The 26,512-nt window shown below is 43.1% G+C and overlaps 3 protein-coding genes across 6 annotated transcripts in view; 2 read left to right on the top strand and 1 right to left on the bottom strand.

The window, feature by feature from the left end:
- necab1 (N-terminal EF-hand calcium binding protein 1) overlaps positions 1 to 7,117 on the top strand; it is a 33,514-nt gene extending 26,397 nt beyond the window's left edge. Inside the window, exons 8-13 of the mRNA XM_070984380.1 lie at positions 1,375 to 1,451; positions 2,065 to 2,112; positions 4,200 to 4,312; positions 5,064 to 5,141; positions 5,604 to 5,695; positions 6,434 to 7,117. Coding sequence (XP_070840481.1) covers positions 1,375 to 1,451; positions 2,065 to 2,112; positions 4,200 to 4,312; positions 5,064 to 5,141; positions 5,604 to 5,695; positions 6,434 to 6,462 — 437 coding nt within the window. The 3' untranslated portion in view covers positions 6,463 to 7,117. The remainder of the gene's footprint in view (positions 1 to 1,374; positions 1,452 to 2,064; positions 2,113 to 4,199; positions 4,313 to 5,063; positions 5,142 to 5,603; positions 5,696 to 6,433) is intronic.
- Positions 7,118 to 8,451: 1,334 nt separating this feature from the next.
- pip4p2 (phosphatidylinositol-4,5-bisphosphate 4-phosphatase 2) lies at positions 8,452 to 20,894 on the bottom strand. Of its 3 annotated transcripts, XM_070985198.1 has the most exons (8): positions 20,539 to 20,773; positions 15,626 to 15,774; positions 14,809 to 14,915; positions 14,486 to 14,609; positions 13,970 to 14,044; positions 13,385 to 13,437; positions 10,213 to 10,303; positions 8,452 to 9,984 (listed from the first exon to the last, which is right to left on the bottom strand). In XM_070985198.1, exons 1-8 carry the CDS (start codon positions 20,642 to 20,644, stop codon positions 9,841 to 9,843), a joined length of 849 nt encoding a protein of 282 aa, XP_070841299.1. In that variant the 5' UTR covers positions 20,645 to 20,773; the 3' UTR covers positions 8,452 to 9,840. The 3 variants fall into 3 exon arrangements, with proteins under 3 accessions (XP_070841299.1, XP_070841298.1, XP_070841297.1); XM_070985197.1 differs by lacking the exon at positions 13,970 to 14,044 and having other exon boundaries at positions 15,626 to 15,750; positions 20,539 to 20,894; XM_070985196.1 differs by lacking the exon at positions 13,970 to 14,044 and having other exon boundaries at positions 20,539 to 20,851.
- A 2,101-nt stretch (positions 20,895 to 22,995) lies between these two features.
- LOC139346217 (uncharacterized) lies at positions 22,996 to 26,442 on the top strand. 2 transcript variants are annotated; one of them, XM_070985179.1, is made up of 3 exons: positions 22,996 to 23,052; positions 24,332 to 24,886; positions 26,081 to 26,442. In XM_070985179.1, the coding sequence occupies exons 2-3, from the start codon at positions 24,339 to 24,341 to the stop codon at positions 26,220 to 26,222; spliced, it is 690 nt and encodes a 229-aa protein (XP_070841280.1). In that variant the 5' UTR covers positions 22,996 to 23,052; positions 24,332 to 24,338; the 3' UTR covers positions 26,223 to 26,442. The 2 variants fall into 2 exon arrangements, with proteins under 2 accessions (XP_070841280.1, XP_070841279.1); XM_070985178.1 differs by lacking the exon at positions 22,996 to 23,052 and adding an exon at positions 23,059 to 23,119 and having other exon boundaries at positions 26,081 to 26,336.
- Positions 26,443 to 26,512: the final 70 nt, after the last annotated feature.

The raw sequence follows: 26,512 nt of genomic DNA on the forward strand, positions 1-26,512 counted from the left end.
AGGACTCATCAATCAGCTCGTAGCCAACTAACGTACCTAGATGTTCAGAAATGATAGAGGACTTGCACTGATGTCTACCAATCAAACTGACAGGGAGACAACTAAATCAGCAAAAGATTTACTACCACCCACAATTCACTTTACTTTCTCTGAGTAGTTGATCCCTCAAGTGATTCTAGTATGCTTATTGATTCTCGATACCGCATTTGATACCACAGGGGAAAAAAGAGGCAACACATCATACCTCAGCCAGTTGACAGCCAGTGACTCCCAAAACAACACATGTCACTGTTGGACAGTACCAACGATCGTCTGGACCTGCTTGACACCAGACCTTCATCCTCATGTTGATAACGTTGTGAAACAGTCACACTTTGGTTAAATTTAGGCACCAAAACTACTAAGAACAGATCATGCGTTAAATATGTGGTGGTGGTGGTGTAACTTAAGTACGTTATGTAAGTTAAAATGAGTCCACATTGACTTTTGGTTTCACACAGAAGTGTTTGTTTGACCCATCCATCCACCCCACCTTGTCCAAATGAGGACTTTCTTGCTCTTTATACTGCATCTGTTGTGTTAAGGCAGGATTTGGACCCAATAGCAGACATGCAGACAGGGAGCAAGGGTAAAACAGGAATTTATTGACTGGATAATGAAGGACAAGGGGAGATGGGAGATGGATTAAAGTCCAGAAAGACTAGACTGGACAAAGAAACAAAGACTCAACATTAACTTCTGCTCACAGTTAGCACAAGTAAAACAGCCAACTCTACCACTCGGCAGCAGAAACAATCTGGCAGCGAGTCCTCTGCAGTCCACAGTCTTTATGCTGTGCTTGATTGTGATGAGTCCCAGCTGAGTTGGATCCAGCTCCCAAACCACCTGGAGAACCACGGCCAGCCTCTGCCACAAAAGGACACACAGGAACCAAAGCCCCACACCTCTCCACAGTGCACAAACCACCACAGCGTCACCTGACGTCCTCCAACAAAGTAACAATAGCTCGAAGCTCTCGGGTTCACAGACTGCTGCCATCAGTAGAGACCCATTTTAGACTCACTTCTTGCAGTTATTTCTATTTTCCAGCCTGGTTTGTTTCTTGTATTTCACTGTTGTTTGCACACAGTCAGGTTTCCATTGTTGTACCAGCCATGGTTGCTAGCAGATCTGTGACACAACAGCAGAGCCTCTAAAAACTTCTCTATTGATTACCACGGTTCTGCGTTTCCAATGACATGAAAAGAACGTCTTCTGGCCGTTTCAAAAAGATCAATGTAGGAAAATGTGTTTAAAATACAGTAGATGTATGCAGCAGCTTTCATCGCTTCACCTCTCTCTGTCTGAAAGTCATCCTCTGTGTGTCTCCACTAGGTGTTTATGATGAAGACAGCCAGTGGATGATCCAGGTCAACAGACTGCAGAAGCTTATTGACCGTCTGGAACAAAAGGTGGCGTCCTTTCTTTCAGCCTATCCTCACACTCTCCTCTCCTTCCTGCCTTCTTCTTCTTCTTTTCTCTTCAGCTTCTGCTATTTTTATCATCTCCGTCTCCCATCTGGTCTTTACATCGCAAATTAACCACAAATCACAACAAATGGCCTCACAACAATATCAACAAAGTACCTCAACTCAACACCCTCCCACATACAAACACATGCCCATATGTGAAGTTTACGGGAAATATGAGCTGCACACAAACTCTCACAGCTGCTCTCTGCATGTGCTGAATGTAGCACGAAATCTGTTGTAAACTGACACTTCAGAAGACGTTTCCGAGCTCCAAATATAGTGCAACTGGGTATATCAACCCAGGAGAGCTTTGTCCCTTTACTGGATTGATTTATTTTTGTTTAATCCTTTATTTTATGTTATCGATTAGTCAGTCAGGCTCTTTATTTGACTCCCAGTGGAAGCGGAGAGTCGTGGTCCACGTGGTCCGCTATAATTGATGTTTTTATAGTAAGTTATGGATGTGGCGAGACATTTTGATAGAGACTGTGTGAAACGATGTAAATTCAGAAGAACATGTTGTTCTGTGTATATTTCTGCTGTCGTTCTGCAGGAGATTCGCCTGGAGCCAGTGGAAGAGGAAGTCCTGGAGAGCAAATCGGTTAGTTTTAATTGACTTTTCTGCTGTTTTGCTGCAGTGACCACTCTGTCACCCTGGTCTCACGTGGTGGAGTATTACTGAGAGGGAGGCCACGCTGATAATAACCGCTCAGCGGTTGTCATAGCAACAGCAGGCATGTAACTTGACAGAGGCGACTCACCCTCTTCCTTTGCGTTGTCTGCCGTTTAATCTTTCTGTTTAAGGCTCAGTTTTGAAGAAGTTCATAGACAGTAAGGGAGCAGACTTTCGGTTGTGTAGAGTGAGCCTCACAGAGAGTCCCCATGAAGTAGCTTGAATACTTTACACCAATGCTTTATGGCCAATAAATGCCTTCAGCCTGAAATATATATTTACTGTGTAAATTTACTGGGAAATTAGATGTCCACCAGGCTTATATACAAAGTGAGTGTGTTTCTAACCTTGAACACACAGTGCACAGGTGTTGTTGTGTGTGTTATTGTTCTCTGTTTAACCTCAGCGCCCACATGCCAAAGCAAAGGGAGACTGTTATTTCTGTCCAAGCTTCATATCACTCATTTCATGGCTGAGAAACTCTCTGTAGCTGAAGAGTGACTCAGTGACAATCAGCAGACCAATACAAACACAGCAGGAGGATTTCTCTTCACATGAAGAGGAGGAAGAGGGTTTGCAGAGCCCAAAACATGCAATCGAAAATCAATCATTACAGGTGTTGGTTTGGAAAATGTTTCATTAATTAAATCTAAATCTAAATTAAGACCCCTCTAAATATTGTTAAAGATAGACACAACAGGAAATGTGGGGGGAAAAAAACACAAAAATCTCTTTCAGATCATTTCACTTAAAGCATCATTTTCAGTAGATTTTGGCCATTTCACACATGTGATAAGTTCACATGTTGCAGACACGTGTCATTTTAATATGTTTCAAGTGAAATATACGTCATGACGTGTGAAAGCCACACATAGAGTCATTCACAGAAGCACATGGGACAAATTCACTCACAGGCACGTGACACATGGCATCTCCTGCAAAACTGCAGATTTCACATGTGAAATGTGAAAATTTCTAGAGCTGCATCAACCAGTTCTTTTCATTATTGATTAATCTGCCAATTTCAAATGTCTCTCAGAATTTCTCCTGAGCTTCAAGAGATTCACATTATAATGATATGAAAGAGAAAAAAGGATCACTTGAGAGGCTGCAACCAGAGAGCTGCTCATATGAAATTACGAATTTCACATACATGCACGTTTTTTTAAAGGACTGGTCGGTATCACAATGTGTACACCACAAATATAATAATGCTATGGTATTAATGAAACCGTGCATATGAATGCTACATGGTGCTGTCATGTCGCATCACCAGCTCGACGCAGATGGTGCAGCTTGTGTGTGAATTGATCAATATGTAATTGGTCTGTGTCACTGGGAATAAATGTGCCGCAGAGAGGAAACCAGTCATGACTGACGATACAACGCTGATGTGTGATGGTGTGACTGCGTTTGTGTGTGTTTACATGCATGAGTACACGCGTCTCCTTGAGTGTGTGACTGCGTTTCTCCCAAATTAGCCGAGTCCTGAGGCATTTTATCTGTCACTCACACACAGACATCATTAACACACACACAGCCTACCTTGGGAGACCGTTCACTTCCTGTTTCCATCAGCCTCTCTGCCCCTGTCAACAATTTCTCATCAGCAGGGAACGATTAGCAGGCTCTCCATTGTCATGATTACACCAGGTCTTCCTGTTTCTTCTTCCCTGCTGTTCACCCCTTTACACACCAATAGATGTGCAGACTCTAGTTGTTCTCCATCAGGTACCAAAGTGTAAGAAAACAGGGCAAATATATTCTTATAATATAAATCTTCTTGGTTTGTTTCGGATGCCAGGAGATTGAATTCTAGGTATTATAAATCATATTATAAAAGGTCCCAGTGTTCACCTGACAGTTCTGCATTAGTCACCAGCTTTCTGGCAACATACTGAGCCGCTGTGAAACCCTGCCAGAAGATCTCTGAACGTCTCCCACCATCGTCCTGCGCCAGAGGCAAATCCTGACCTTCTGACTCTGCGTGCCTTTCCTTGTTTTTGTCTTCACAGCACATCCTGATAGTCCAGAGGCAGCTCTCGGTGCTGGAGGAGGAGCTGGAGGAGTTTCGTTTGGCTCTCAGACAGTACATGGAGTGTGCCTGCGCCCAGACTGGATGTCTACAGTCAGTTTATGCTCATGTTCTTGTTTTAATTCTCTCTACTGTACTTTCTAATGTTGAAGAAGGGCCAGAAAATAAAAAGAAAAGCCGCCGTGTAAACACTAACAATCCCTCTCCCAGTCAGGGCAGCCTGGAGTTATTCCGTCAACTCATAGGTCCACCGCCTGCACAGCTAACTTCGCTAAAGGCAGTCAATAGCTACAGCCATATAGTGAGCAGCAATTAGCGGTTACTCTGGTGATACGCTGCCCCCTATTTGTTTGGAGTGATCCTTGGACAGGTGGTCAATTCTTCCACATTGCACCTTTAAAACAGAAATGCAGCCATCAGTGAAATTGCTCCTGTTAAAACTGAAGACACGCTCTGGCTTTAGTGCAACACCAGACCACAGCACAGCGGGTCGGTAGATGAAAGAACATTTTCTTTCCCTCCAGCTAAAGATCAGCTTTGTCACCCTTTGACGCTTTGTGGCAAACTTCATTCTAAGCAAAAAAAACCTCACAGATTAACTGTCACTTCGGTTTCAGACAACACTGAGCAGCCCAGAGGACAGCGCGACATTTATGTGCTTTGTCACGACCATTCCTCTAAATAGTCAGTCAAGTTCAAATGAGACTAAATCCTCTGACGAAACACTGTATGATCATAATGTGAGGACACAATTCAGACAGGGAGGCAGGGCTGGGGGACATGATGCAGCGCACTAATTAATGATTGCATGACTTGTGCTCTCTCTTGTTTTGCATTTTGGCAGCATCGCAGTGCAGCGGCTGGCAAATGAATCACGCTTCATTCTCTATGAATTCTGGGAGCACAACAACGTGTGGAAGAAGTAAGTGTGCGCCTGCGCCATATGCATCATGACCAGTGCACCGCGGCCTGTTCAACCCCGAATTATGTTCTGTGCTCGGCTTGAACTCAGTGAGAGAAGGTCTGCTTCACGCCGTGTTCAGTGACGAGGCACTCTGTGAAGCTTTAATGAAACTAACGAGAAAAACTAGAGTATCACAACAATGGGAGCAGAGATACGGAGAGGATAATACAAAAGAACACAAAGGAAAATTTGTTCATCTCTCACTACAGGTCACTGCAAGCCTAATTTTTTTATCCCAGTGACCCCAGTTCTTCAAAATTACCACATTTTCCTCTTATGGCTGGTTTGTTTTCCCCCGTTTTAAAAGAAATGTGACATGTTTCAACCACCTGGCTTGAAATATCAGTAGGTTTCGTTTTAACGGAAGACACCTTTGTGCATTACAATCAGTGAGCGACTCTTCTTGTCTCCTCTGCACAGTCACCTGCAGACCAACTACAGTAAGACCTTCCAGAGGGGGAACGTGGACTTCCTGGAAACTCCCGAGGCCATAACCACTATGTTGGTTCCTGGTAAGAACATCCATTACAGCTCCTGTGTTATTCTCCACACTCAGACCCACCACACCTAATGAATTAACTTTCAACGCACCGATCACACACTTCAGCCTCAGGTGCCCTTTAGTAGGTCCATCATCAATCACAAAGGCATGCTGTGCAGAGAAACGATCCTCATACCCTCAGAATTCCATTTTAAACTCCAGGCAGACGCCAAAGATACCAGAATGTCATGCTGGGAGATCTTTGATGTCAGCAGTTCACCCTGTAAATGTGTAAGACTTCAATGAAAGCTGGAATGAGCAGATAAAGAAAGTATGATGTGAATAAAGTCTGAGCGTGAAGCTTCATTCTCAACCTTTGCCTCAAATGACCCAATTAAATAAGCAAATGAAGACTAGAAAATAAAAAATCTCAACACAGTGTCCAACTTACTTAACCTCACAAAGCTTTCAGTCACATCTAATGGACTTACCATGAAAATGCTTCATCAGTACCAATCAATAATCGATTTTGTCCACTTTTCTGACATTTTCATCAGCTCCTCTTTTCCCCTGCATGCTTACAATAAATAGATCTTACCTCACAAGCATCATTACCTGTTTCACCGTGTGTGTGTGTGTGTGTGTGTGTGTGTGTGTGTGTGTGTGTGTGTGTGTGTGTGTGTGTGTGTGTGTGTGTGTGGAATGTGTTCAATGTCTAATTGATTGGGGTCATCTTTTTTTCTCTTCCTCTCCTGCGTCTCCTCTGCAGCCTCATGGTGGGTCCTCAACAACAACTGAACATGGAGGAGCACCCTTCACAGATCATCACCGATTGGTGCAGAGAGCAAACAGCCACCTGCTAACACATTAGGAAGCACACACACACATACACACACACACATACAGACTCAACTTGTGAAGTCATGGTGATTAGTATTAATTTTATGACCTCCATGTTCCTTCATAGTTAGGTGGTAGCTGAAATAGCCCACGTGTGCGTGTTTGTTTACACTCGTAGACGGCGCTGTGACGTCGTGAAAGCAATGACCTCATCAGACAGAGACCCCTCTGATGATCTGACATCATCACTGTGTGTGACGTGACATCATCTGCAGCCCAGGGTAGATCACGAGAGCTGAAGCATGCAGTGAATGTGCATGACACAGCGAGTGAGTGTGTGTGTGTGTGTGTGTGTGTGTGTGTGTGTGTGTGTGTGTGTGTGTGTGTGTGTGTGTGTGTGTGTGTGTGAGAGAGAGAGAGAGAGAGAGAGAGAGAGAGAGAGAGAGAGAGAGAGAGAGAGAGAGAGAGAGAGAGGGAAAAACAGATTTAATTGTATCAATTGTAGCAGCTCTGGGGAGCTCATTAAACCATTATTCTGTTGTTTCTGTATTTAATGTGTCAAACTGAGATAACAATCTGTTGGTCATAAATAAAGGCGATATATTGTTGTGTATGCCGTGCGTTTCTCGTCATGTAGAAGGAACCTAAACCTTTTTACCCCTGGCTATTAGATTGATTGACTATTTTTCTGCAAGGACATCTAAAAACAACAGACCACCTTATAATTTAGTTTGACAGATGAGGAATATTTGTTTAGAATGTTATGATGATCCAAATATATATATATATATATATATATATGTGTGTGTGTGTGTGTGTGTGTGTGTGTGTGTGTGTGTGTGTGTGTGTGTGTGTGTGTGTGTGTGTGTGTATATATATGTGTATATATGTGTATATATATATGTGTGTGTGTGTGTGTGTGTGTGTGTATATGTGTGTATATGTGTATATATATATATAAGACCATAGCACACAGTGAGACTTCCATATAGACGTTTATTAAATGTTTGCTAATGGTACCACCTTGTGGACGTGTATAGTACTGCAGCTACTCACCCTGCTGGGATTTACTCGGGATTTTAAATTGGAGAGAAAAAAATAATAATTTAGTGTCAGCTAAATATTATTATTATTATTATTATTATTATTATTATTATTATTATTATTATTATTATTATTATTATTATTATTATTATTATTATTAACCAAGTAATCTCATCATATCATTACATTTGCTAGACAATATATAGATGTTTCACTTATATTTGTCAGTGGAGCTAATCTGCCTGTATTACCACACAAGAAGGAGACATATGAAAAGACTTTCATCACAAAAGACTCTACAGCACAAAGTAGAGGATTAAGAGTCTGTGTGCTGAGTATACACTCTGATATTTCCTCATGAAATTCACACAGAATATCTGAATATCAATGAATTGTGCTTTAATTGGTTTCCCTGGTTTTATCCTATGGGAAAACAAAGGAAGGCATTTGCATTGCAGTTAATGGGAAACAGTAATTTAAATATGAAATGCTAGCTACTTTTTGACAGCACCACTCAGCAGGAATTCATACACTAAATTGTCAGTATTTCCAAGCAGTGAAGAGGTCTGTCTCCCCAGACTGCTGCTGACATAATAAACAGTGTGAGGTGAACGTGGAGGGAGGAGACTGTCCTTCACCCTTCATGGACTCTGCACACAGCGAGGACACCGACACACACAGTGTACGGCTTCACCTGAACCCTTTTCAACACATGACAGAGGGAGCCAGAACTCAACGTCTTTATATGTCTATACGTAATCATTTTTAGATCCTTTACTTGACTAAACGCGCTAATATGAAAAATCTTATACTGTCATATCATTTGTATTATTATTGTTGTTTTTGTTTGCATCTTTAAACGTGTCTGAAGCATCACAGCTGACAAGCAAGCAGAACATCCGGGCAGTTTTTTCATTTTATTGATAAATTATCATTTTTAAAAAGATCCACAAGCCACCCTCTCCTTCCACCTCTCACTACAGTTTTCCAAGTACTGAATTTCATCTATGTACAAAGTTGTTTTTTTTAGCGTTATTTTCTGCTTCATCACCACCATCGTCATCAATAACATCATCATCACATTCAAAACAAGGTTAGAAGTTTGAACTGTGCCCACTGGTCAAGGTCAAGAGACAGGAGTTAGCCTATAGCGATGCTAGCTAGCACAGAGTTCACTGGAGGTCATAGAGCGGTCGATATAAGCAGAGGAGGAGGAGGAGGAGGAGGAGGAGGAGGAGGAGGAGGAGGAGGAGGAGGAGGGTTTACATTCTAACTCACAGGCAGAAGGAGCAAAGACAGGAGCATTGTACGCCTCAGCCACCTCTCCGAAACAGAAGAAAACACCAGATCAGTAACAGAACATAAACAAGTCAACATGCAAACGTGTGTTTTCATTTTCCACCAGAGAGAAGGCAACAAAAACGCAGTGGAGAGCACAGGGAGGTACGGTTCAACCTAACTCCAATAAAAGGGTTATTGCTGTAGTGAATTAAGCTGCATGGCACAAAAAATGATCACTGATAAAAAAAAAAGAAAAAGAAAAAGAAAAACAAGCTCCTGATGCTCTTCTTGACTAATACTGGGCAGCAAAGTTGGCACACATGGGTATTTAAGGAGGATTTCTTTTAAAAATCGATCATTTAGAGAGTTAAAATCATATAGCAGTACTATGTCAGTGTATACAGGCAAGGTAAACGTTACAATACAGTATGGATACGCAGCTTCCTGCAGCTGGAGTTAAACTAGCAGCAAAACAACACATATAATTGCATATAATCGTAGTGCAATGGGCAAACTGTTTGTAGGAGGTTGTCTCATTTTGGTCTGGTCAGTAACAAAAGAAATCATGTGGGCATCAGTCAGGCTGCTGAAAAACAAAGACAGAAAAAGCTGGTCCAGAAAGACCAAATCCAGCCGGTTTGCTAAACTATCTTTTTTTAAATCAGCTCATTTGGCATTCATCGAGAAAAATCAGCTTTAAATGCTTGATACTGGATTTTGGCAAAAACCTGGGCAGGATTTGAGTCCTTGTGGACGAGTAGGAGGACCGATGGACATACATTAGGTTTGTTCAGCCAGTCAAAACTCTCTGAAACATTTCAGACACAAACACAACAGGACACATCTCCAGCATACACCTCTTCAGACAGGCACAACGCGTCCTCAGCACACTCCCGTCCAGACGTTTCGCTCCGCTGAACGTGACCGGTTTGAAATCTGAACAAGATGAAAAAAACTAAAGGTGTGGGTTGTTCTTCCAGCCGTGCGGGGCCGCGCCACGCCGAGCCCGCTCTAGGCGAAGCTGTTCTCCGGGTAGCTGACTTTGATCGCACCCCAGTAGCAGGCTCGTATCAGACAGATGAGGCCCAGCAGGTAGGCGAACGCCCAGGAGACGTAGGTGGCGTTGTAGCGACTGGCAAAGCCCCGAGTGCCAACCTGTAAATACAGAGGAGAAGAAGACAAGAGGTCAGCACCAGGGATGAAGATTACATTCATAAACTTTTATTTTGCGGAGAGTGAGCAGTCAGTGATCCACTTCCTAAGAAAAGTTGCACCAAAATGAAAAAATAAAAGTAGTATTGCATGGGACCGTCAATTTGGTTTACACGTTCAACGTTCTGAAAAAAATGCAATCAACAGAAAGAAGCTAAAGACAGCACTTACTGTTAAACCCACTCCAATGAAAATGCAGATCATTCCTATAGTTATATAAGCACAACAGCGCCTCCTAGGGAGCGCACTGCCAACAGAGGATCTGCAGGAGGAGAAGCAGAAGACAGAAAAAAGGCTGTTAGAGGGTTTCAGTGCAGGAAGACAGACACAGACATTCAGTATACATTTTAGATTTAGGTTTGTTTGTCTTATTTGTGTGTTTGTAAATGTTTATGGTTGGAGTTGAGTTCAAGTTAAACTTGAAAATTTGAAACCCCTGTATAAGGTCACACAAGCAAACACGCTGCAGTGAGCTTTATCTTTGCGAGGAGTTTCATTTTTTGAGACACACTTCGTGATACTCATACTCTCTTTGCCCCACCCTTTTCGTCCCAGTGATCTCACTCTGCAGCCCCCCCGACAATCCTGAGAGCCAAAAAATCCCTCTCTTCCTCTTTTCAAGTTGCGCACGAAAGCGCCGGAGGCCGGTCACATGATGTGCATCTCAACGGCTTCAGACTCTGACAAACACATACGCTGCCCCGAAGCAGCAGACTGGCATCCGTTTTTATGCTTCACTATGACTTTACTCTCCTCCCGCTCTCTGCTCTCACATGCCTCTCATGTGATGGGACTCAAGCATTCTTCAGGAGTGGCTGCTGTTCAGATGGCTTAAGGCGACCTGATCACCTGATCTCTTACCTTCAATCTCCTCCTGCTTTCACGTTTCCTCTTTGTTCTGCTCACTGTTTACATTTGCACCACCTGACCATCTCATCCATTTGACCTGTGACTACAAGTGGAGCAGATCTTCTCCTCAAGTGATGATTTTAAAGGTTTGAGCAGCCAGAGGTGCACTGAAAGTCTTCTTATGGTTTTCAAAGTCTTGTGAGGAAACGCTTCTGTTGCATGTTTTATTTGTAAAAGTCAGAGAGGAAAGAAAGATCTTAATTTGCAAAGTAATGTTTTATTTTTAATGTCGTCTGTTCTTGTCTGATAAATGTTTCAGCACTGCAGCGCTTCTGCTGTGGAAGCTCATGTGAGGCTTGTCTGTGCATGACACAAATAATTACTACTCTGTGGTGGAAAGTAAGGGAAATACTGCACTTTTTACTCCACTACATTTCGCTGATAACTTTAACTACTTATCAACAAATACATGATAAAACATTACGGATAAGATAAGATGATCCCCGGGATGAAATTCACAAGTGACCAAGCAGAATATAAAGACATTAAAACAAGCTTCACCTTCACCAGCTGCAACATTTCAGTGATGAACACACGAATGCATCAATCATTATGATCCAATAATAGAATAGATGTTATTTTGAAGGGCAGCACGGTGGCGCAGCAGGTAGTGCGCTCACAGCAACAAGGCTGCCAGTTCGAGTCCCGGGTCGGGCCTTTCTGTGTGAAGTTTGCATGTTCTTCCTGTTGGTTCTCTCCGGGCACTCCGGCTTCCTCCCACAGAGGAGGCTAATTAGGCTAATTGGTGACTCTAAAATTGGTGTGAATTTCTAGGTGTGAATGGTTGTGTGTGCCCTGCGATCGGCTGGCGACCGGTCCAGGGTGTACCCCGCCTCTCAGCTGTTGACGGCTGGGATAGGCTCCAGCACCAAAAGGGATACGCGGTATAGAAAATGGATGGATAGAAATGGGTGGATATGGATGGATGGATGGATAGAAATGGGTGGATATGGATGGATGGATGGATGGATAGAAATGGGTGGATATGGATGGATGGATGGATGGATGGATGGATGGATGGATGGATGGATAGAAATGGGTGGATATGGATGGATGGATGGATAGAAATGGGTGGATATGGATGGATGGATGGATAGAAATGGGCATAAAGAGTACTTCTACTTTTTGTACTTTAAATGCTTATAAATAAATAAAAATAATAATTATAATTGTATAATATAATTAATTATAATTTATGTACTTTTACTTAAATAAGTTTAAGATTTTGAGAGTATTTGAGTATTGCACTGTAGTATTGTTACTTTGCTCAAGTAAATGATCTCTAAGAGTTCTTCTTCCACCTGCTACTACTACTGCGACTGGAGATGACAAGAGGAAGATACAAAGGGAAGAAAAGACATTTAAGTGGAGATATTGTCAAAATCTGAAATAAAAGATGGCAGAGAGGCACAGAGCGGGACAGACGCGCAGAGAAGAGACAGACACAGAGGCTGCAGCATGTCTCAGCATCATTTTCAGACCTCTCAACGGCCTCCCACCACCTCTCACCCCTTTAACCATCCCACCCCATTACCATTACATGTACCGAGGCCAGGCTCTAATTCCTGTCACATGTCTTATTAGCCTCCGTTACCCCCCTCCCCGCTTCTCCTTCCAGCAACTACAAAGTCCAGACCTCTAAAGCTCAGCGTCTGACTGCGATGAACTTATCCATAAAGTAAGCACTTGTTAACCTCTCCAGCAGCGAGAGCCAGGAAGCCGAAAGTATTTACATCGCTAATAAGCTGTATGAAACCAAACCACAAACCTGGTGTACGTGGCTGAGAGCTGATGCCAGTGCAGAAGTGGGAAGTCTTTTTCTACAAGAAGTCAGTGTTTTAAAACATGCTGCTTCCTCTCATGCACAGCATGTCGTGGTGGTGAATGAATGCTCCAGGATTAAGATCCTGGCTTTAAAGCTGGATATCCTGGGGCAGGTTCACCTTGATTTACCGGGTCTTATAAGATTCAACACTCGGTGGTGCAAAGTTCAGCTGCAACAAGTCCTTTCAGAAAGCTGCAGTGACATCACATGAGTATTTTTTCCAGTCTATGGCTTAAACCCACCCAGTAGCTCCAGCAAGGCTGCAGGGTATTCAGGCCCTCAGAGGCCACACCAGTCATTCTGCATGTTTGAGCCCCTTTTCTGCAACTCATTCATGCTTCACACTACAATTAACGTTCGAGCTTACTGTGTTTGAGAAAAACAAATATATTTTGACAGCCATTGGTCTCCGTTTCTTTCCATTCAACATGAAAAAGAAGCTGTAGATTCTTGCCTTCACAGGGAGCATCAAGCCTGCGTTAATATTTGTTAAAAGTAAAATAAACTGCATGTACAACTGACTGTGACTGAACATCCAGTGTGACAGTAAAATGTGCGTTTGACTCTGACCTTTGTGCACTGAGTTAAATGGAGGTTTGATGGACTCACATTTTTTTGCAGTGGGGACACTTGGCTAGCGTGTTAAACCGGAGCTCCATCCACTGTGAGGATACAGAAGGAGAAACACTGTTAACACACGGTCATTATACAGTAACGGTGCTTTAAAACAATCAACACAAGACCTGCTGGAAATGATCGGACATGATCAGTTATGACCGTCTGCAGCTTCTTAATCTATTTGTTATTTTTGCTAAAGGTTGGCTAAATTAGCATCTAAAATGATTCTTATGGTGTATTAGTCGGGGTTCTGGTGTTAAAAAAGCAGTGTTATGAAAAAGTTTAGCCCATCACAGATCAGCATAATTTAAGGTCCTATTGACACGAGTTTAATATGTGACTCTTGACATCTGGCTTCAGAGGGGGGATGAAAAATTCAAATGATTCAGAAACATTCAGGCCAAAACCATCTGAATTTAAACCAGTTTTACACACTTCACTCTTTAACAGAGGCTCTCTTCAAAGCCAGATGTGCACAAAGTCATATCGTCACCAGTGTGAATAAGGCCGCAGATTTAACTGGAGCGGGTTAGGCTGTTGTTAATATGTCCACCAGTATCGACCAGCTTTCTCAACCTGCTGTTGTGCTGGGGGAGAGCCATCGCTGGGGAGGCCAGACATTGGCTGGGATGACCTGGCGTCCTCACTGCCCTACAGACGCCGCAAGCAACAGTGTGCACACGTTAAGAGGACAAAACCACTGATTTTGACATGTGAGTCAGTGCCATATTCACTCAATACCTCAAGGTGTTCAAAGCTCCATGAAAGTGTTGCATGTCAAAAATACTGATAGTATCCTCAGCACAAGAGGACAATGTAATTTAAGATGGGAATGGGATCTTTACGGAGTCAGGCAAGGATAAAATATGAAAAGAAAAGAATATGTATGTCAACAACTGGCATGAAGGTAATCCTGATAAACAGAACAACAAGCTCTACCACCCAGAACAACTCTAGAAAGTAATGAAGAACACGCTGTGGTTTGGCTCTCAAGATTACTAATATGCACGTACCAACAACAGCACAGCAACAAAATTCTGCATGAGCAACTCTGTGATGGATTAACTCAGATGTCCGGGCGGGTTTACGTACTAGGAAGGTGTTGCCACAGTGTCCGCAGACCACCCTCATCCCCTCAGGCTGGATGGGCAGTGCCGGCTGGGCGGGCTGCTCCTCAGGGATTACCATCACCGGACTCAGGTTGATGATGCGTCTGCTGTCGGAGGGACAAAGACAAGGACAAGCTTATGATTACAACCTAATCAAGACAGGATTATAAAAGCTCATAAAGACATAAAACTATACAAAAGGCATCACTTGTCTTATACAAGGAGGCTCTCTCTGTGCCAACATGTTGGTGGAAAAGAAGCAAACATCCAAGAAATGAGAAATGAACTTGACAGGCCGCCACCTACCAGTTTGGTCGAGGACATCCTATCCTCCTGGACGTGTCTTTACAGATGAGCAGGCAGTTACAGGGACACCTCACATATTTCTTCCCTGTAGGGGGGTTCTTGATGGGCTGGAAGGCAACACATCAAAATCAGCTCAGTTGAAACGGTGTTTAATGCACAAACAAAGCCGTAAAAGAGGCGTTTGCAAAGACAAATGTTTAATGTATGTAGAGAAGTTCAGCACGAGATGCGGCTTCACATTTATGTCTGCTGGACCTGAGACGCAACAACTGAAGGAAAAACACTGTGCACTGCTTTGGATCCTGTGCGACAGAAAATCACCATCGCTATGTTGACGCATAAGCACCACAAATATCAGGCAGCGAGAAATGGCATTTCCCACCCGAGCTCTTGTGATGACAGCCATTCATTTTCCCTGCTGCCTCCACTGACAGCTCCATCAAAGCTTTCAGTTACTCCGGCTGAGACACGAGCGACTCGTTCAAGTCATACGGAGCTCTTAACACTGGACTGATTGACGGATGTGACAGATGTCTACATCAGCATCTGATAGGGCCCTAAAGCTGGATGCTGCCATGATGAACAGTCAAGAGTTTGTAATCTAAAGTTAATGTTTCTCTCTTGATTGCAGACAAACTATGTGTTCAGAGGGCGCTCAGCTACAGCTGGATTTGACTGTCGTGTAAATGATTGATTGTAAAAAAGAGGAGAGGAGAGCAACGATGAGCAGCTCATATAAAACACAAACTTAAACGTCTCTGCGATGTCAACACCAACAATCACTCAATCACCAGCCTCAACGCCGGCCTCCACTTACTGTGGCTTCGTTGCAGACAGTGCACTTGACCACATGCTGATGCAGCTTTCCGTCCAGGTTGATGAGCGACTGGCATACTCGGCAGTTGATGACAGGCACACCGCCGGCATCGGGGCTGGCGATGGCTGTGTAAGGAGGAGGTAGTTCGGCTTTGAGAAGAGGAGGGCAAAGCACACAAGACACACGGCCAGCTGTTAATCGCATGCAGCTATAAAACATCATGAACTAACCTGGATCTGTGCGTCCGGTGAGAGAAGAAGAAGAGGAGCTGCGTTTGGTCAACAGACGTTATCACAGTACATGTTGGTGGGACGCTTCACAAGAACTATATTAAGTGTCAGAGAGCTTTTTCTGTTTGACATCACTGTTACCCGAGTACCTTCAGGTTTGTCGTTTGTTCATTTCAGTATGTCACCATCAGATCTGGAAAATTACCATTTTTATTTTCTAAAAATTTCAAGAACTGCACATTTTATAAATACAGAAATTCATCAGTTAATTGAGAAAATAATTAGCAAATTAGCGAATAATGAAAAGCAGCCCTAATTTTATAATAAACTACGATATAACATACAAGAACAAACCAGCTTACAGCTATAGAGGGGAGCTGCGGTCTAACATGACCAGTAGGGATCATTTTTAACTGACCTTCTCAAAAAAAGCATATAACACACAAACATTACCCTCTTTAGTAACTATCACATCCCAGTGTTCGGTAGGTCCTTGGCAGCGTGGAAACACATACAGTATGCAAACCCATGACAGGCCGTGTACGGCTCTGATTGCTCAACATGTGACTCTTCTCTCTTTGTCAGGGGCCGAGCACTCTGCATGTTTAAGAAAGAAACAATGGGCCCTTTGAGACACCACGGTGATGGTGTAAAATCCACACACTGCCAAGCTGCTGACAAAGCTAACACGCAACATATGAGCCAGTCTTCTGAGGATGGATCAGTACGTTATGATGTAACATCTGAGATGCATCTGGAAATAATATGTAGGAGAGTTTATCCATAAATACGTGGCCAGAGTAAACACGTCATGTCTTATGGTGTCCGACTGTGACTTTTAAGAAAGATGCAGGTGTTTTTAGACTTGCTAATGAGGCTAATAAGCAGTATTTTGATCGAGAAACAAAGAAAAGCCAGTGATTAGTCTTTTACAGTCCACAAACAACATGGTCAAACGGCTGGTGTTACAGACTTAAATATTTTCTCTTAATGACTGAAAGACCTACTGTGAACTAACAACAGTTCAAATGAACTCTGCACTGTTTAATCCCACATTAACCTTCTGTAATTAGTCTACATTCCATGTGTTTCTCAGGGTTTTAATACGTTTAATCCATAGATTTGCACCAGTCACAACCTTTACTACTACTGCTGTATTCCTGCATACTTTACAATGTGCGTGATACTATAGCAACAATCTTAAATCTCCTTTGAACCATTTAATGTAACCCTCAACATTCAATGAATTCAGCCATTTGTTGTTGTATTTTACCCCTGAAACTAGAAGAAAATTCATCTGTATCTGCAATCATGCAAAAATACCCCAAAAATTCCCAAGTTCAAGCTGCTCAGATGTGAACAGTTGCTGCTTTTGTCTTCCATGACAGGAAACTGGATATCTCTGAGTACTGAGCTGGTCTTGGGGACGTTGGGTCAGGCCTTACAGCAATTGTCAGAGGCAGTTTTCAGTGTTTTCTGGCATCTTACAGACCACACAATTAATCGATTAATTGAGAAAATGACCACCAGGTTAACCGATAATCACAAATGACCAGTACAGTCTCTTGAGCTGAAGAGCTTGTTAAGACTGACCTCAGTCTACTGACCAAACACAAAGGAGGCATCTAATCTGACAAATGACCAATTTCCTTCTTGTCTCACCCTGAATGAGATAACGAGATGAGTCAATAGGTGAACAGGCTTGGCTCTGAGATTCAGAGACTCAACCGGTCGACACCACAGGGACAGATGGGAAAGGCCGTCTACGACTGGGCAAAGGTGGCTCCAAATACAACCAAAGCATGCCAAAGACTGAAAACTCCTACTGTGTGCAGGAAGCACATGGTGGTGTCTATCAAAGTTAGTCCAAAATGTAAGCTTGTCTCTTCTTAAACCATATAAAATAAATGCTGAACATCAGCAGTTAAAGTCAGCTCTCTCTCTGTTGAATCTCAGCAGAGGCCTGTTTCTACTCGCTCCTCTCTCTGCTGCCCCAATGCACATCTGAAACTCAATATGGCAGCTATAGGTTTTCTCCGTCACTGTCCTCAGAGCCAGGCGTAACATGAGAAGGCGCTCTACTATCACGTCCTTCCTGGCTGGTGCCATTACTGGCTGGATGATTGTGGGACTAGAGGTTTGTGGTGAGGGATGGTGAACTGAGGGGCCGGTATGCAGACTAAAGAGCTCGGGGGTGTTTTCTGTTGCCCATGTGGCATGAAATAAAAACCTCTTGAAGGTTAAAGGATAAAGCTCGTGTTATTCTGTTTTTTCTTATCGTCAAAACAAGCAGTGAATCAGTCCATCTCAGTCATATCTGCTTGCAGCCCATCAGCTCACACTAAATATATAAATCTTTAAAAACAGGCCACACATTTAAAGTTCAATTTCAAAATAATGCTCAGTAATTTCCTAGAGCAGCTGGACACTGCAGTTTCAAACAAATGCTACTCAAACAGGAGTAAAGAGTGGATTTGTTGGGGACTACTTTCACGATATGGCCTTAAATTAATATGATATCACAAGATATGTTTGTGATGACATGATATAAATGATTGTCTGGACAGATGATGATTCAGCCTAAATTTATCTGTTTATGCTCAGATTAATGACCATGAGGCGAACATACGATGCCACTTTGATATGGCACACCCCTGCCTGTGTGTAACTGTGTGACTGCATTAGCTCCACGGAAAATACTTGTTAGTCAAACCACTTCATAGTCCGTTTTGGTCCTAAGATTGCATTTGTTGACAAGAACAAAAATATAGAATATCACCAGAGTAATGCTGCATCGTTATCCTGGATGACTAACACTTCCCTGACAAGCCATATCTCACAGCATGAGGATAAATTATGCAGATGCTGGACCTTTGAATGAACACTTTGCTACCATCTCCGCTTTGAACATTTCTGAATAAAAAGTGCATTTTAACAGCTTTGCCAGTAAAGCACTGTCTCTGAATGGAAGCAAAGCTGATATTTAAATGTATCCCTGTCAAGATTAAAACACTGCTGCAGGCTTTTGTTCCAGGCAATTTGTTCAGCAATTTGAGCGCAAGTTGCAACAAAATTGATGCACAGCGAGCTATCTGAGCATTCAGATGCAGCCAAGGTCACTGGTCTCCACCCCTCACCACCACCACGCCGTGAGCACTGGGGGAAATCCTGCAAACAGTGAATCTCTACCTGTTACTGCTGCTACTGTTACTGTGGAAATAACGTCTCCTCCTCAGTTCTCCATCACCTTCATTGTGTTTTAGGAAAACACCTCAGTTTTTTTGGCATCTTGGACTCAAATTAATCCACCTTACAAATTGGCTGCTGGAGGATTGTACCCCAGCAAACCAGAGAAACCAGAATTAGCCATAATCCAGACTGCAGAGAGGGAGGGAGGAGAAAATGGGCTATGAAATATTCTGACATTCATTTAGGCTTTTAGTCAGTCGGTGCGCTAACATCCAAACAGCTTGTCAGTTCACAGGTTATTACAGCCCAGAGTTTAAGTCTATCAAGTAATCCGGTGGGGAAATATGAATTCTGCAAGATTAGACAGCTTCACAGCAACAAAATGTTCATTTTTCTGCTCCCTTGATACTGACCGTTTGACCTGAAATGCTCGGAAAAGAGTCTTACACGCTCAATGAATCCATTGATTTGGGCTGAGGCGAAGAAATGTTACAGCAAACAGGTACAATCAGAGGAGACTAAGACCACAGTGTGTGAAGCTAAATGTACATCAGATGTCAGTAATTCATCGTGTCACTCAAATAAAACATAAAACAAAGCACAGTCCTTTGATGGGAGAGTCTGATCTGGATGTTTTTGTAGGAAGAGGGAACTTTCTTCTACTAAAGCAGAAAGAACGTGTGATCACGTATGCCCCCAACTCCAAATCTGATCTTCTGCTTCAGAAATTCAGAATTTAATCAGACTGTTTTCAGTGCAAAGGCCAGAGCTGACAGCAGCTTCTCAGGGAGCAGGCAGAGGATTCATGAGCTGTAATTACCTGGGTCATTCAGCCATACATGCATGATGGCACTCTAACCTACATTCGTCTGTTTACTAAGCAAAATGTGGACACGGTGTCAGTTTTTCTGGCTGTTAACTGCACATGTTTTGTCCTGTGCTAAAGATGCAACGCATGAAAGAGAAGCTTGAAGTTGCCTTTGCGAGATAAAGGCCAGACATTTGTTTTTTTTTAGTCATGCAAACGAGAAAACTGACAGCTCTACGTCACACTATGACATTTGAATCACGTCGTGCTATTGATCAGGATCCATCCACAAAAAGCCACATCTGGGCATTTGGTTGATTTGCAGCTGGGACAAAAGGCTGTCTCCATCCGCAGCGGGTCATTTCTCCCCCGTCAATCAAACATTGAAGCCCACATCGCAGTGCCTCATCACGACTCGTATCTTTTTTTTCTTTGGTGAAGACCCAAAACACCACAGGCCCCAGCGGGTCGTGATGTAAGCATTTCTGCAGCAAAAACAAGAGCTTGCTGTTATTGTAGGCCCCTCTTCTCTAACCCACTGCTCCAGTTCTCACAGTTGAGGCTCCACCTTTCCCTCTGCCTTGCCTTGCATCGCCTCGCTGCAGTTTTATTTACGCACAAACTCGATACGCCCAAAAATGATTCAGCATGCAGGCAGCGGCAGGCTCTGCGTGTCGTGTGTTTACCTCGGGGACTTGAATCCTGCAGGTACGGGGGGGCGGTGGGGGTCACATTCTCGGAGTTGGGGCCCGACAGCAGCGGAGATCGCTCGTCCATGCCGTCGGAGGCCATGTCGGTAACCGTGAGAGGTGACGGGCAGAGGCGGGGGAGAGCTCCTGGCTGCACCGAGTCTTCCCTCAGCACGGAGGAGCTGCAGCCGGCGGCTGGTTGTGGATGCCGAGTTGCTCCGGTCCAGCAGCCCCGGTGACGGCAGCCTGGAGAAGGAGGAGCTCCGCGGTGATCCCCGCCCCTCACTCCCATGACCCGGAGCAAAAGCAGCGCTCTGAATCCGTCTACAAGGAGCCAAGTACTGCGCACTCTGGACACTGTGATGGAATTTTGTGTGAGAAACACGTCCAGAGGTTTCATTAAATGTTGTGGTGCAGAGGCTTATTCAGATTTTATTTCCTATTTTCCTCAAATAACAATATAACATGTCCTGCTTAGCTTCCAAACAAGCTGAGATGAAATTTTAATGATGGAGAAACAGTGGTAAATCACTAAAGCAGCGATTTCCAGTTTGGGCCACTAGATGTCACTGTAGGATTAAAGAGGTCCAGATCTGCGCAGCCTGTGAGTGTTCAGACCATAATGCATTTTTTAGACTAGTCATTCCCAACCTGAATGGCTGGTGACCCCTTAAAAACACATTTAGTTTTATGTGGCAGTAGTATGTTTTTCTGCTTTTCTGCCCCCTTTTATCCCCTTAGATTCACCTCACAACTGCGGGCACTAAAGACAACATATTTAAACAGTGACATTTATATTACTTCAGCTGCACACTGCAAGTGCTATGCAGAGACAGACACCAATAGAGGACACTTAACGTGTGCAGATGTCATAGACAGCTCAGAAACCTCTCATTCTGTGTCTCCATATCATAGTTTTACTGCTGCTTCTTCTGTCTTCTCAGTGTGTACAACACCTTTTGCATGTCTTCCCCTCCTCTGTTGCTCTTCCCAAGTTGAATAGTTTTAGGCTCCTTTCCAGCTCGAGGATCTAAAAAGCCATATGTTGCACAGATTGTAAAGCCCTCTGCGGCAGAGGTTTTATTTGTGAGTACAAATGAAACTGACTATAGTCTGATAGCTTCATTGGTATAGCAGTTCAGAAACCACATTGTCAAAGCAATTACATATAATTCATATATTACATAGATAATTATAAGATCAGCGGATGTTTTGGGGGTTTTATGTGTCTTGTGGGTGTTTGCTATGACCATGATTGTGCCTGTTGCCATTGTACTGCTTTTCTTTATGTTATGGTGCGTGTCATGTGCGACAGTTGCTGTATCCTTAATGACTGAGCAGTGGAATTATGTAGAAATCTGAAAATTGGCATTTTAACCTTTGAGTCATCACCAAAATCAGACCGCACTGTAATGTGACTATTTCTGGCTCTTCTAACTGATTTATTTCACCATTGGGTCAAAAACGCACTTCATCTGAATGATACTGCTAACCCTAATGTCTACTCTTTGTTCCCCAAATGGTTTGAAGTCATCAACTGGACCTGAAAACAACATCTGGCTGCCACCACCACCATCTGTGGACCAAAGCCAAAGCATGTGTGTGGACAGGACTGCAGAGAGAGATCCCTTATTGGGAGTTATGAGGTTTATGTTTTACAGTTTGTCCTGAGATTCACATTACATAATTTAAGATTGGTGGTTCGTGCCTCATCTCCAGTCCTGCCTTAAAATTACAACACCCTCGACTGTTTGTGCCAAAGTGTGTTTCCCATTCCTGGTTGCTTATGTCAGGGTGTAATATGAATTCCCTGGCCATTCAAAAGACTCACTAAATAAACACAGATGGTGTGAATTAAAGTGAAGTTCTTCCAAAGTTTGGGTACATTTAAAAACCTTTGTTTGTACATAAAACAGCAGAATAATAACATATTTATTGGTATATTTAAACTGACTGCCAACTGTTTCAATGCCCAGGTATGATTGCAGCATGTTTAAGGACATTTTGGGTTCTAAATGGGTCAAATTCAAGCCTGGCTGGTCCTGTTTAGGACGTTGTAAAACGGCTCATAAATACCCGGAGCATCACACCTCCGACTCCATTCACAGATGGTCTTGGAGTCTTTAGAGAGACAAAAAGCAGCAAATTAACGCTTTTAGTAAAGAGATCCACATTTTTAATTGGGAGTAAGTCACAGAAAAGCGCTGCAAGAGACACTTTCTGCTCCCAGCGTGTGTGTTTAGTGTTAGTACTTGTAAATCTTAATACCCTCACAGCCAGACTACAAGTGTATTTCACTTTCTTAATTACTCCATCACTGACTCTGACGGAAAATCCTCGCTCCTGACTCGCTGTTACCGGGCCAGGCAGATCGCATGTAAGAGGCTGCAGCCAACGACTCATTTTTTCCGACGACTTCAGGCACCAGAGGAGCGTCGCAGCTCGCGCACACACACATACACACACACACACACTCACACTGCGTCGTCGCCGCTGGGGTTTCTTTGAGAGGTAAGACGCGTTCAAAGACGAGACATAAGTGAAGCTGTTGCATGGTAAAGAGGACGAAGATGTTTGTGTGAGTGTGCAGGAGTTGTGGATTAGCAGCTGCGCTCTGTTACTTTTTAAAATTTCTCGTGCGGGCGAACCGTGAAGCTACCAAACTGAGAATAAAACTTCCGGTAATAATGAAAGAGGGAAAGCACACATGTATGCTGCGGGCTTTTAGAGAGTAAAAATAAGGCTCTTAATGGAGAAATGTGTAGCAGCATACAGACTGAATCCACTGTCATTAACCTGTGTATTGTTTTTATCAAACGTACGATAATTGATACTTTTATTTTGAAGGTAATATCACTTCATGCCTGTGTTGGCGCAGTTTTATGGCAATGGCGAGCCTCACGGATATTCTTACCTGCAGAACCTTAACTCTTCAGGATTAATGCAGCAGTGTGAAAATACTCTCTTACAGGTAAAAGTCTTTTAGTCAAAATCCTACTGAAGCATTACGAGCAAAATGTAGCTTACTTTTAATATCAAAGTAAAAGAACTTCTTTTGCTCTTGTACCGGATATATTATTATAGGGCATTAACGAGCATTTTACTGATGTCGTTTAAACAAATTTAATTACAGTTTGATAGAAACATGTCAGAAGTTTAGAGGGCAAACCACATCCGAAACATCTCAAGAAGCCCCAACAGCATACTGATTAATTGTAAGGGGTCACAAGCAAAAAGGTTGGAAATAACTGGTTTAATCTTTAACAATGTGTTGTTTATTTCTAAATGCTTTTTATGTGAAATCTTAATCTGTAAATAACTAGTAATTATGTCAAATAAATGTGGAGTAAAAAGTGCAATATTTATCTCTGAAATGTAGTGGAGTACAAGCATAAAGCAGTAAAATAGAGGAGCATCAAAACTGTAGGCTACTTAAGTACAGTACTTGAGTAAATTTAACTCAGTTACTTCCCCCTTTTACTTCTTTTTGTTATTTGCGACCCGACAGAGGATGAGAATGCAGTAGTGTCTGTTCTGTGTTGATGAGAGGAGAGAGGAGACCTTTTGTGTGAATGGTATAAAAGCTTTGTCAGAGGAAAAGACCACAGTGGAAAACGTTTCATGGATGAAGTCTGTCATGATGCCAACAAACGGTCTTTCCAACCATTACAGCTGTCTGTGTGTGTGTGTGTGTGTGTGTGTGTGTGTGTGTGTGTGTGTGTGTGTGTGTGTGTGTGTGTGTGTGTGTGTGTGTGTGTGTGTGTGTGTGTGCGTGTACTTCATGTTCCAGTTTGGAGATGGTCCAGGGGGCAGTAAGCAGGGCTGTGCTCTGCCTGTCCTGCTCCTTCCTGTTGGGGGTCTGCTTCCCAGCAGAGGGTGCAGGGGCAGCAGGGCCTCTTCCTACTTTTCCCCCTGAACAAGAGTCTGGGGAACCAGACTTTGAGGATTTGGAGTGGGGCTCTGGATCATCCCTCCTGCACCTGCTCCACAGCTTCCCTGCTGACAGCCCCTTCATAACAGAGACCCCAGAAAAACCAGTCAACTGCACCCAACGCTTCTGGTTGCCTCCGTCCTCTGCGATCTGCTGGGAGAACATAGCTGGACCCGAGGAGTTTGCCAGGTCCCGTCTGCTGATTCTCCAGAACAGGGCTGCCCTGCAGGCTGTGTCCACCTCCAGCGGGGTGGAGGAAGGAGGCATCTCCTACCAATTCCAAGCCACAGAGGAGGTCCAGGGGATCCATTCAGACCACCAGAATGTGGTGGAAACCATGCAGACCATGGAGAAGGTGTTTGTCTCTCTTGAGGAGAAGAGGAAAGAAGGGAAGGAACACGGGGTCCTCACAAGGTAAGAAACAGAAGTCCATGGACCAAATGATGGATTAAATAACCTGAGGGATTGTATGAACGTTACTGGGACAGAGACAGGGGCTGTAGATTATATTTAATTCTAGAAAAAAGCTAAACCCTCCTCAGTGTTACTAAACTTTTCCTTGGGCCTTGAGCCTTTTTGATGAGATTATGATGAGAAATGAGAAGTCAAAAGCCCCTCCCCAGCTATCCTAAAAAATCAAAACTACTCTTTCTTCAGCAAAGAGGAAATCACCCTCTCCCTTTTCTGAGCCCAACTACTCATCTAACAAGTGTCATACAATCCCTAAACACTGGGGTCCCCAGTTCTGTCTTGAATGTGTCTTTGTGGTGTAGTACGTGCCCCATGATTTCTTATTGAATTAAGTAGCATTAGGTACAACTCTGACTGCAGAAAAGTTGGGACATTGTGTAAAATGTACATAAAAGAAGAATGCAGTCATTTAAAAATGAACTGTGTTTACCGACAAGTTTTAGGAAATGTTCCTGAGCCCATGAAGTAATCATCCTGGGCAGTGTGCACGACGAATAAATATGGGTGTGGTTTCCACTTTTTAAGCATTCTGACGTGAGCAAGATTCAAGAAGAATCGAAACATGATCATTATTAAACTTTTGTGGCGTGGAGTAAGTGTGCAGGCTTTGCCTTTTTATCATTTATTGTTTTCTGATTGTCTTGCACCTACATGGTGTTCTTATAGCTGCTCTCCCTCAACTATATATACACATATACATTAGACCCATTCTTTTCAGAGATCAGTCACAAAATATAGCAACAGCCCCACTGTCCAAATTAACTGTGTAATGTTAAATACTGATCCAAGGCCAGCTGTGGGATTATTCCTAAGTCACTGTTAGTGAGGGAATCAGGATCCCCAGATCAGTGTTGCTTATTTGGCGCAAACAGAAGACTGCTTGAATGCCAAAGCGGACAGAGTGGAAACAGCATCCAGACAAGCAGCTGAGTCATTTCAACAGTCATCTGTTGGGACATCTGGCGGAGACGAAGCTCTGGCACTAAAATGCTTTTGGGGAATGAACTCAGCTTAGTGCTTTCTCTCTATTAGATGTGAGAGAAATTTAGTCCTCTTGGACAGTTATGAATTGTGGTGAATATGTCTCATGTGTAGTAGTGTTTCAGATGTTAACCTGTGGTTTGCCGTCACTTTCAGCATGAAGGAGCATCTTACCAACACAAGGGACGCCATAGACGGAAGAGAACACATGGCAAACATCCTGGAGAATCATTTTTCTACTTTAGAGAAGACTCTGCTTAACATGCAGCTTCGACTTTACAAACTCCTGCAACAGTGACAATGAGAAAGACCTGTTGCCTCTTCTTCCTCCTTTATTTGAACTGTATTTATGTATTAATGGATTGCCCAATAATGTAGCAAATGGCATGCATGCTTCAGTTTATGTTTGTATTATGAGGACAAAGCACACTTGATATGCACCTTGTGTCATCAAAAAAACAACCAAAGTAACACGTGTAACCTAGAATCAGCAGAAATAAATAAACTTCCACATGGAGATTTCATGGTCACGCTAACAGCCTCTACTAAAACCCAAAGACACGTGAATCTTGAAATAGAGATAATGCT

This window comes from Chaetodon trifascialis, chromosome 17 (genome assembly GCF_039877785.1).
Source record: "Chaetodon trifascialis isolate fChaTrf1 chromosome 17, fChaTrf1.hap1, whole genome shotgun sequence".
NCBI classification, from domain to species: Eukaryota; Metazoa; Chordata; class Actinopteri; order Chaetodontiformes; family Chaetodontidae; genus Chaetodon; species Chaetodon trifascialis.